Raw genomic sequence first — 12,349 nt, forward strand, 5'->3', positions numbered from 1 at the left:
ATTTTGACGCCTCGCTTCACAAAAAGATTGCATACTTTAATTCTAAACAGAAACCGTATCAGAATACTTTTTTTTATTTCGAAATTCACTGCCATGAAATCATGGTACACATGGGATTATGATGATTTATTGACCTACAAAAACTTGACCTTGATCTTGACCTACACTCAGAAATCGATGGTAAAGGAAAACTATTGACCAAACTTTAAGACAAACGTGATGACTTTTCATTCGGAATTGTCAACACTCCGACGACCATTAAACTTCTGTAGTAATGACTTCAATCTTGTAGCAACATAACCCTGTTCCAGAAGCCTATTTGTTAAGAGTTCTAGCGCGATACAAAAAGTCTGCGTAGTTTCGGCAAGTTCTGGTATAAAGTATGAGTTGTGATATGAATACTCCATATGCAGGTGCTGAAGGGATGTTGCCACAGATGTAAGGTCATCATGAACTCGTGGATCGTTATGGTGTATCCGTCTGCACCATGAAAACTGCTAACTGGTTTATTCAACTGGTCATAGTTTTCCTTTTCTCGTTTGTCTACCCCGGACTTAACTTTTTATGAGCAACTCAGCGGGTGTTTCTAGAAAAGCAGAGGACGCTTACCCTGCCAGTGCACCTGGTCCATGCTCCCAGTTTTTAGTGGAGTCCGAGTTGCTCATTTGTTTTTGTTACTTTGTATGTATGATTTTAGTTACTTTATGTTCTTTGTTGTGTATGTTTTCCATGTCTGGTCTTTGTCCCTGGATTGCATTTTTTTTTATTACAGCTATAACCTTGGTCCCTTGATTACTCTTTCTATTTACCAATAAAACCAATCCAAAGAACTCCTGCAAACTAATAAAAATCGTTGCCATTTTCATGGTAGCTTTACCCACAAGCAATGAAATTATTAAGTAGCTATACGAATCATGTAAAATGTGATTCATGAATGAATAGCCTACACATTTTTATGTTTGATATTTTGTTTGAATTGTCATGGTAAATAAAAACATTCAGTTTTTCTTATAATCCGTGTTCTTAGGAGATAAAAATCATAAAAATGCATTTTAGATTTCAAAATTAAGGGAGATATCTATCCATGACACACAAATACAATAGAATCTATTGGTTTTTCAATGTTGATTATCTCATAAGAGCAGTCAGATCTGAATGAATAATTACACTTTTCACAATATAGACCTATAAAAAACAACTTCATTATAAAAATTAAAATATGTAGCCTTTTTCGGGGTGTATCACATTTTTCAGATTTTGCATAATTTTTGTTAAGACATTTGACCAAAAAAATCGCCGCCATTTGGAGTATCTGCTCTTCGACCAGTGCAGATTGGATCATGGGATTTCGGGGTCACGGGGTCACGGAGGTACTTTGCTGTTTGGCTGGATGAAGTACAATTGAGAATATAACCTTAATATAAATATAGTTTTAGATCTATCAAAGTAGAGAAGTGGCTCTATATAGAAAACCATGAAAACGGTACCACGTGACGACATTGGTAAATATATAGTTACACCTTATTTGAAACTTTCTCTTCTTATTTCAGAATATATAACGAAGAAAATAAAAATTATCAAAACTATCAGTCAGTAAGTCGTCACCAAGATCAAAATTCGCGGTCATTACGGGCACCGGACGTTCGTGTTGTGAAGTCGAGACGTCACAATTAGCCTTCGAAATACTGGCCTATTAAAAATAAGGTTATATTTTAGCTAGATAGAGCATATTAAGGGAAATTTTTATGATAAGGAATAATTTTACTTAATATACTTTAACTATTACATAAGTTTATCGTATTTGATATAATTTAGTGTTATTCAACTCGAGAAAGTACCCACAGCTCGACACGGGAAGATCCTCGACTTTGTTCCGACACGGACCCAGACAGCCATCATGTTCACGCACGTAATTACCGTGATAAATTAAATATAAGGATTCGTGTTAAAAGTAACAAAATAAAAAATGATAACGATGTAAGGCTATGTCGAAGACATGAGTTATATACTTCTGGCTACATGCAAGTAAAAATGCATCATACTCTTTTAAAATTATTTGGCAGAAAAAAACTGCAGCCAAAATGAGATATATTTACAAGGCATTCCATGAATGAATCAAGCTGTTGTAATCCGGTATTTCTCACCTCTCTCGCTCTCTCTCTCTCTCTCCCCCTCTCTCTCTGTGTGTGGGTGTGTGTGTGTGTGTGTGTGTGTGTGTGTGTGTGTGCAGAATTGGTTTTTTCAACATGACTAGATGTTATTGTAGATCTTTCTTATGATCGTTTTGTAATTTAATTTACCAAATCAGATACATTTTTGTACATGTATTTAACAATTGAGGATTTGAGAATATACACAACTTAAGACTGTCCACGAAAGCCAGTCTGCATTACAGTAACTCAAAAGTATAAACCAAGGTTATTGAAACTTTGCACAGTAGTGATGATATACATATTGAAGATATGTACCCAGTATATGAAAAAAAATGATTATGTCTTTCCTACGTCTTCGGCATGTTGAACATAGCCATATCAATAAGGCATCACATAGGGAATTTTTTTAATCCACACTGTAATTATTTTAAACATTTTTAGTGTGTATATACTGTAAAAGAAGAAATTTTCGTTGGGGATCAAATTTCGTTTATTTAGTAGGTATCAACGAAAATAAATTCCCAAGCAAATCAATATGTACATATTGAAGACATTTTTTTGTTGACAAATATTTGACGGACAGTGACGCTGGTCATGTATATTGGTCTAAACCTTGTTATATTACATTTGTAAATGTGAAATTGAGAGAAATGCATACAAGTATATTGTTATAAATTCTCGGGGTGTAGGGAAAAGCCATGACTATCCATTATAAAATAGCCAACTTGACCACTACACATACTTTCGAATAGAAGTTATTCCACGCAATGTCTGCTTGGTATACTTCAAACTGACAAATTCTCAACTGAGTCAGTTGATCGATGCCCTCTTTGATTCTAAATCCTCCAAGATATAGGATCGATTGTGTGTGTAATATTAATTTATTTTGATATTTTATACTGTAGTTGATTATGATTGGCCATCTTTGGTTTATCTTTGAGATTAACTGAGATTAAAAGGCATTGATAATACCAAATGTTTTTGATCAAGAGCCTTAAACAGTAGTTAATGGGCATTGTTTTTATTGTGTATTTTGGACGTATTTTGTACTTTGTTTGATTTTTATGTATTGTTTATATTTTGTTACGCTTAAAACTGTTACCGACCGAACTTTCACCTGCAACTATTTACTGCTGTGAACACGATATGTCCTACAGTTCCCCTGAATGGACATTTACGAGGATGTGAGCAAAATGAAGAAACAATTACAATTGTAAAGATAACTCTATTACAGGCTGCCGACTTGAAATTTCTACTTTATTAGCACTTTAATCAAGTGTTAAATTGCAACAAGACTAAAGTCATCACTCCAAAAGTTCTTTTTTTGTCAACATGTTGAATTTGAACCCGTGGATCGTTCTCAGAAAAGCAGAGGACATCAACTCTACAGGTGCACCTGGTCCATGCTCCGTGGAGTACGGGTAGCTCAATTATTTTCTATGTGGGTCTTATTTTGGTTATTACATGTTCTTTGTTGTGTGTCTCTATTTTCATTTTGTAGTTGTTATCCCTTAATTATGTTCTTTTTAAAAACTTAATTCGAATCCTGATTCCCTTGATTTTCACTTCATTGCAATTCTCTGAAAACTAATTTATAAAATCTGCTCTACCAAAAAAGAAAATGTCCTCGACTGAAATACTAATAAACAAAATTAATTAAATTACACTGAAATTGCTATACTGATATCTAGTTCAATGACTGTACGAAATAACTTGATTTGGGGGAAAAACATAAAATCTAACTAGGAAATTCCACATAAATTGCATGTAAATTTATTTGTATGACATTAAATCAATCAGTATGATGCATGTTACTGAAGTTTGTAACTATTACATGATTACTATTGGAGTTATTTCATCATCGCCATGTCTTCCTAATTTTAAAAAAACCTCTTCGCCGAGGTAACGCTGTTTGAGAGGGTGAATCAGAGGGATGTCTTTTTACCAAAACCACCTCTCTTTCAAGTGCTCTAGCATTCAACGTTTGTCTGATTATCTTTTCAACCTTTTTGCTTCTCATTTCAATAGCGACATCAAGAGAGTTTAACCCTTTTTTGTTCCTAATGTTCACATCTGCTCCAAATTTAATGAGAGCATTGACGACAAAAACAGACTTAGTGTAGCCTGTACCATGGAGAGCGGTATTGCCATTTTTATCTTGAGCATTGGGGTTCGCCCCATGCTGAAGAAGGATGGGTACCATGCTGAAATTGAAGTTTGCGGCGTAATGCAGCGCAGTCATCATCTGATCGTCGTGTAAATTTAGATCGGCACCATGAGATAAAAGAAGCTTAATACGTTTTTCCGATGCCGTGTTTTCTTCCAACATTACCATCAAGGGAGTTTGATCATTATGGGAGCGAGCATTTACATCTGCATTGTGTTTGAGGAGAACAGACATGACGTCTGTGTCACGACAATAGTAAGCGTCCGCATGTAACGGTGTAATCAGATTTTGACTCGATGTATTGACGTGTGCTCCGTGATCTAGGAGTAGCTGAACTATATTGCCATCTTTTCCCTTGACAGCTTTCAATAAAAGAGTTGGACAGTCAATGCTTTCAACTGGATAATTGGTGTCAGCGCCATGATCTAAAAGTATCCTGACAATGTCAATATGACCGCTATATATAGCACCGAGCAGTGGAGCTGGTCCAGTCTTAGGGTTTGGTTCTGCGCCACGCTTCAAAAGAATTTCTACGACTTCCAAGAATCCTGCAAAGCATGCAGCATAAAGCGCAGATTCACTTTTCTCGGTGAGAATGTTAGCATCTGCACCTTGTTCGAGAAGAAACAATGATGTAGCGAGACGTTGGTGATCCAGAGCAAGTTGAAGAGGAGTATCTGTATATTCGGTATGAGAATTCATTTCCATTCCATGGTCAAGAAGTAATTTGACGATGTCTGTATTTCCTCTTGCACTTGCATGGTGTAGAGCATTCATTTCCATTTCGTCTTCACCCTCATCACTGCAAATGTAATGATCCGCTCCGTTATCTAAAAGAATCTTGACTATTTCAGTCCATCCTTTTTTAGAAGCATCAATAAGAGGTGTGCATCCGTCATAACCTTGTAAGTTCACGTTGGCCCCATTTTCTATAAGTATTTGAACGATTCGTTCGTATCCTTTGTATGATGCGACATTAACAGGATGTAGTGATTCTCTTCCGTCGACATTTTGATCATGAATCAGAAGTTCCTTCACAGTCTCGAACTGTCCAGTGCTACATGCAATATATAAAGGCGTACTTCCATCTTTATCGGCTATCTGAATGTCTGCTTTATTTGCTAATAGTTTTTTAACGATGCCAGTATGACCATTTTCAGAAGCTAAGTACAAAGGTGTTTGACCTCCTGCTGTTTGTTGGTTGACGTTTGCTTGATGTTTTAAAAGTTCTGAAACGACATCATTATGACCACATGATGAAGCTCGCGCCAATGCACTTCGACCATTCTTTGTGCATAGATTCACATCGGCATTGCGTTTCAATAAAAGTCGAACTACGTCAAGACGACCGTTTTCTGAGGCATAAATAAGGGGAGTTTTCTTGATGTTACAAGCAAAATTGATCTTCGCACCATTATCTAATAATGTCTCAGCAACGGAACAGTGACCATTTTGTGATGCAATTATTAGAGGTGTACAACGACGTTTTGTTTCAATGTCAATTGCACTACCATGTTTTAATAGTAACTTAACAACCGTATTATTGCCACACGCAGCCGCTAAGTAAAGTGGCGAAATTTTATTTTCGTACCGAATAATATCGATATCTGCGCCATTGTCTAACAGTAGTTTTACTATTTCTGTATGTCCATTGTCTATGGCGGCCATTAAGGCAGAGGTACCTCTTGGTAAAGTAACATTTGTAAACGGATCATGTTGCAAAAACATTTTGACCAAGTTGAAGTGTCCATGCTCACATGCGACAAAAAATGGAGAAAATCCAGTCTCCTCTTTGAGCTCTTGAGTGGTTCCTTTAGACAAAAGAATCTCGACTATGCCTTCATGTCCATTCAATGTTGCATAGTACAATGGCGTGAATCCATATTTTGACATCATATTAACATCTGCGCCTTTATCTAGCAACAAATGTAGGAGTTTGTGGTTTCCTGATTTCGCTGCTTGATGCAGAGGGCTTTTCTTTCCATGCCCAATTTCATTAACGTTTGCATTATTTTGTAGCAAGATTTCCGTTATCTTCATGTTGTTTTTTGCGCAGGAAATAGAGAGTGGACTTTGAAATGCCTCTGGGTGGCTGTTAACGTTTGCCCTCTTCTCAACAAGTAAGCGTATTGATTTTAGACGTTCTTCGTCTACTTTTAATAACACATCTGCTCCATTTGAACGGATGCAATGTAAAACATAATCACCCGCTGCTACGGCCAAGAAAAGAGGTGATTGATTTCGACGTGTCGTTAAGTTTATATCGTCAACACTTTCAACAATTATAGACAATATATTGGACTGTAAGAAATTTGCAGCTATGTGAATCGCATAAATACCTTCATGTTCGCTCCAACAGTCATGTGGTTTGCCACTGATTTCTAAAATCATTCTAGCAAAATCTTGTCGCCCATTTACACAGCAAGCACTCAGCAGTGGAGCTTTGTTTAAATATTTTGTGCCATCGATTCCGTTTTTTACAAGAGTGAACATTGTCTGAAAACATTCATTAATGTCAAGCAAGAGCGATAGCACAATTGGAGACACTTCCTTACAAACGGATATCAAATCAAGCCTTGCAAAACCCCTAACTTTTGTTTGACTGATAAATGGAAATTGTTCAAGTTCAAAATCTTGATGAAGTTTGGACATGATAACAAATTTTATCATTTCCTCGTATGGTTTGGCCTCTAGACGCTTTTTCAGACATGCTTGAACCCTTCCATCTTTATACCATTGACTTAAAAACGCGTCAAGAAACACTCCGTGTTGCACATCTTTCTCAACACGATCCAAGAATGAATCGATGAATCTATCTTCTAACGATACATTCGACCAGAAATATTTAGTTTGGTTCTTGTTTGTAGTCATCGTTCGGAAGAAAGCGCTCTTGCAGTATTTTATGAACTTATCTGGAATATCTTCACAAAATACTACTGTCAGTATATGAAGAAAAGCGTCGTTTGTTATTTTAAAGACCCTTTCTTTTCCTTTTTGCCAGCAGCGTACAACTTCCGAAGATCGTTCAATATGTTTCACAAAATAGTGACCTCTTATGGACTTCATGCAGTCCAGAAGCGCTTTTCGTGATGTCTTTGGTGAAATGCCAATAGTCTCAAAAAGGTCTTTTAATAAGTTTTTGTCGATCACATCAACGTCATCATCGACACCGTCGTCCTGTTCCTCCTCACTGCCGACATCATCATCATCATCGCTATTATTGTTACAAACTTCGTCGGCATCACTTTCACTATCATTGCTGTCTTCTTCTTCATTGTCATTTTTGTTGTCAGAATCAGTTTCTTCGCCCTCGCAATCTTCAGTTTCGTTCTCAGACAGATCTTTATAATCACCGAAGCTGCTCTTGGACAGTTGGTTTCCGTGAAGAACTAGCAGAAAGAGACAGAGATATTTCTCTTTAGACACCGCTTTCAATAATTCTATATGTTTTTTAGTGGTAGTCAAGGGATCCTTGTAAAATGATACAATATCTGATTTAAAACTCTCACATGCGGACAACATTTGTGCTATTGAAGGGAACGCCATCTCCATATTTAACATATTTTCAACATGGCTATCTGTAAATTCCAAACTACCTACGTGTTTCTTTAATATCTGCTCCTTTTCGTCTTTTGTCAGTTTTCTCAGTTCATTGTCCAGTTCAATCATTTCGTATTTTTTGAAAGGGGACATTCCTCCAGTTATAAGATTGGACCGGCATGTCACAATTACTTTCGGAAGTTTTGCCATCTTTTTTCCACTTTTGTTTTTCAAAAGGTATGTATTTAACAATTTCTTTTGGTGGTACCATGATCTAAATGCTTTCTCGTCTAAAACGTCTCTGCCTATCGGATCGTCAATTATAAATAGTACCCTCTTCTTTTTAGCATTTGATTTTTTTATATCACTTAGATTTCTGACATGTACTATTCCTTGCACTATGCCTTTCCTTTCATATTTTAATGCAATATGCCGTGCGATGGCAGACTTGCCACAACCAGCCTCGCCAACAAGTACAATTCTGTTGAATATCTTTAATGTCTCTTCCGCAGATTTGGAAGCTCTCGTGGGTACAAACTTCCTGTTTTCTTCCTGCCAGAGCCTTTTCCATTTTGGTATTGGATCTTCGTCTTCATCCTCTATATCTGTGTCTGTGTCTGTGTCTGATGAATATATTTTACAGCCACATGGTAGTTCGATCGGCATTTTAGGCTGTGATTGTCAGGTTCCAAAACTAAAAAACAGAATTGTTTATATGAAGCACAAATACTTGTCTCAGAAAAGAAATAATCTAAAGAGAAATGCCGGTGTGTCGGAATCTAAACTGTTTTAAATGAATCTGTCATGTGAACGTATAAAAATTCAAATGTAGTGGATTTACTAACATCAGTTTCAGGCCCAGGAATTTCAACTTGTTTCAAAATATGCTTAAAGCTTATTTTTTGTAAACTGCAGTATTTTTTTCACTAAAAGTCGTAAGTGTAAAATTGATCCTAAGTTTTGGCGTCACAATGTTATTTTCTACTATGACTTCATAATTTACGACTACCAGTAGTTTTACACTTACACATTTTTGTTAAACCGACAACAAGGATCGATTCTTAAGTATAAAATTAGTCGTAAGTTATGAAGTCACAATAGATAATCGAAATTGCGTTAATTTTAGGCAAAAAAATATTCAATGCATAAATGAAAGTGTTGGTAAATGGTCAGATTTCTAAAAGTGTTCAGTAATCAAATTTTATTGCTAATGTAAGAACTTATTTGCACAATATTCTTTCCCGATCAATATTTCCTAAAAATGTACATACTTTCAGCAATTCTACTTCGGAATTTGATAAAATTTTCAGTACAAACAAAAAAGTTATGTCTTTTTGAAAATGTCTAGCGAAATGTCAGATGTCAATATTTACTGGGTTCGTTGAGAAAAGTTCATGCTCCAAAGCAATTTTACAACCAATTGACATTTTCTTCTATGAAATAATGATACTTTGTAATTGTACATACACTTAGGAATACACATTTTTCATTTTTTTATGATTCAAAACCGTTTAAAACGGGGAAAATTCGAACAAAACAAATGTCTAGTAATTTGTCGAACTTTCACTTTTAGAACGTTTGGAACGTTTTCCGTCAATCGGTAAATGGGGAAATAAAACGGAAATGATTTCTGCTTTAGATTACAAGAACCAGACACTTATACTCGTCTCTGCAATTGCAAGTATAGAAAATGCAACTGAAAGAGACAAAAAAAAAAACGAAATCAAAGAGATATAAAAAGACTAAGAGTATCTGTATTTTGTGTTATCAAGAAACGAAAGAATAAACTAAAAAAGAATAGAATAAATTCTTATAGTTTATATGAATTCGATCGGAGTGGAATGAATGAAAAGCAAATTAGACTTGACAGAGCTTTAAAAAGGTATAGAAAAGCAGAATGTTAAAAGATAAAATGCATGTAGAAAAGGGAGTCATAAACATTTTTTATTTTGGAAAACGCAAATGAGCGAATGAAATGAAAATCAATGAGCGGCTATCTAATTGGTGTTGATGAAAACCCGATTTTCTGATGAATAGAGAACTCTTTCAATCGAAATACTAAGCTGTGAAAGGTCCAAATTCTGCTATTAGTACATGTAACATAAAATCATATATGTATATCAAAATGCACATTTCAACTTATCGCACGAGAAAGTTGCTATGTTCCCTCTCTAGACAGACAGAGTGTGCATATATGTGGCGGTTGCATTTCACGCTGCGATGCACATGCATGCGTGTGCAAATTTAATTTACCGGTAGTATTGATAATCAAATTAATCAGTTCAGGATGTTTTAATTGCTACCAATAAAAAATATTGTACATTTTGCTTTACTGTACACGTGTTTCAATAAGCAAGCAAGCAAGAAACGAAAATGGTCAACTAATGTCAAATTCTGATGTTACCGAATGTGCCGCAATAGCGTGCACAACGTCTCACTGAAGATCAGCTAACCGAACATGACAGATGACTGATGGAAAAAAGTAAAGGTTTTCCCGCGTACAAATTATGTCAAAAATGATAGAAAACAAAAATATATATGCATTGGTGTTTCCGGGCCTGGTTTAGACAGGTTAAAATGTTAAATCGATGGACTTTTTGCGAATTCAATACGATACCATGACTTGTAGTGATTAAAACGTTCATTGGAGGCCGGTCAAAATGCACTGTATGTGTACATAAATGCTTCACTTTACTGCTCCATTTAATTTAATAAGCAGGAGTTGAAATCCTGTTGAATGTTTTACCATCATAATAGCATGATATTAAGAAAAGCTTACCATACAATAAAGAAATTTAAATCACACTATAGTCAGTATCAGAAAGTAATTCCTGTAAAACTATAAGCTTAACGACAGACCATATCAGCTTAACAACAGTTCATGTTGCCAAAGCATACAAAATAATGCTTATACTTACTGTACTATGTGAACACATAGGTAGAAGGGTTAAGTTTGTCGTCGATGATTTGGGGGGATGGGGGAGCGAAAAGAAAGAAAATTTTAAATCTATTGCATTTTTGTGTTATTGTATAAAATTAAAGAGGTAAAAATCAAAATACATAAAAATAAAAAAAAAAGGATAAAAATAAATAAATTGCAAATGAATAATTATAAATAAAATGAAAAGAGTCTTTGGCGTTGTGTCCGTTGCGTGATTTTATATTTATTACTTGAATACAATTTTGCAAAATAAAGATTCGGTAAGGCATAAGTAATGAGTTGGGCATCACCAATTTTATTATCTGGGGATCTAGGAATATCTGGGGATCTAGGAAGTCTTTTTTCAAATACACTTAAGTCTGTAATTACAATTAAGTACGGAAAGAAAATGATTGTTTTTTTTTTTTTTATCTAAATTTGACTTGTATCTATGTCCCCTTGGTTTTACTCAACACGATTAATTACATTCAATGCTCATCTTCTAAGTGTTCCATCTTGAATTTCTTGTTTACTATTTGATAGCTTTCTTGAATGGTGATTGTAAGAGGGCCATTTTAGACTATTTTTTGTCTATTTTAATACTATTGCATTATTCTACGAAACTACGCAGACTTTTTGTATTGCGCTAGACTTCTAACATTTAGGCTTCTGGTACAGGGTTATGTTGCTACAAGATTGAAGTCATCACTACAAAAGTTTTATGGTCGTCATCATGAACTCGTGGATCATTACGGTGTCTCCATCTGTGCCATGAAAACTGATTTGTTCAACGTGTCATAGTTTTCTTTTCACTTTGGACTACCCCGGACTAGACTTTTTATGAGCAACTCGATTCTTCGATAACATATTTCTCTTGTTGGAAGGGAAATCAAGGGAACCAGGATTCGAACAGTAATCGAAATAATATAACAATGACAATGACTACACAGGGAAAATAGACAAACACACAACAATAATGAAATGACCAAAATAACGCCTACAAACAAAAAAGTAAATGAGCAACCCAAACTCGACCAAACACTGAGAGCATGAACCAAGTGCACTGACAGGGTTATTCAACTTTTCAATGCAAATACACATGTAGGTAATCACAGCAAAGATAATAATGGTGGATTTCACTTCACTTTGTGTTAATCATTTTTGGCATGGCATTTGATATTAGAGAGGGGGGCTTAAAAGAATTTTCCGGTTCAAAACAGTTAAATTATATTTTTTTCCGAATCATTTATTTTTATATTTAAACAAGCATAATGTTCGGATCACAGTGATTATTGAAAGGACCAAAATGATTTTTTCTTCAAAACTTTAAGATAAAAATATTTACTATCGAAAATGTCTGAGTCAAAATATCTATAATTAGATCCTTCTAACCCCCCCCCCCCCCAACTCAAAATCAAAACTTTGTCCCCTTATTTCAAATTTCAATCATGAATGTTAAAATGAGTTGTACAGAACGAATACTTGTACAATAAGTGTAGATAGAATGTTTTTTTAAATGGGAAAAAATTAATTTAAGAATACTTGTTTCGAAAGGGGATATTATTCAAG

The 12,349-nt window shown here is 35.1% G+C and overlaps 1 protein-coding gene across 1 annotated transcript; it reads right to left on the reverse strand.

Moving 5' to 3' along the window:
* Positions 1–4,005: 4,005 nt before the first annotated feature.
* Positions 4,006–8,537, reverse strand: LOC148616483 (uncharacterized). Its single transcript, XM_088585079.1, has one exon. The coding sequence runs from the start codon at positions 8,524–8,526 to the stop codon at positions 4,012–4,014; it is 4,515 nt and encodes a 1,504-aa protein (XP_088441205.1). The 5' UTR covers positions 8,527–8,537; the 3' UTR covers positions 4,006–4,011.
* Positions 8,538–12,349: the final 3,812 nt, after the last annotated feature.

The sequence above is a fragment of the Perna viridis genome, chromosome 5 (genome assembly GCF_037379345.1).
Source record: "Perna viridis isolate PV_CMFRI_1.1 ecotype Kerala chromosome 5, ASM3737934v1, whole genome shotgun sequence".
Classification (NCBI taxonomy): Eukaryota; Metazoa; Mollusca; class Bivalvia; order Mytilida; family Mytilidae; genus Perna; species Perna viridis.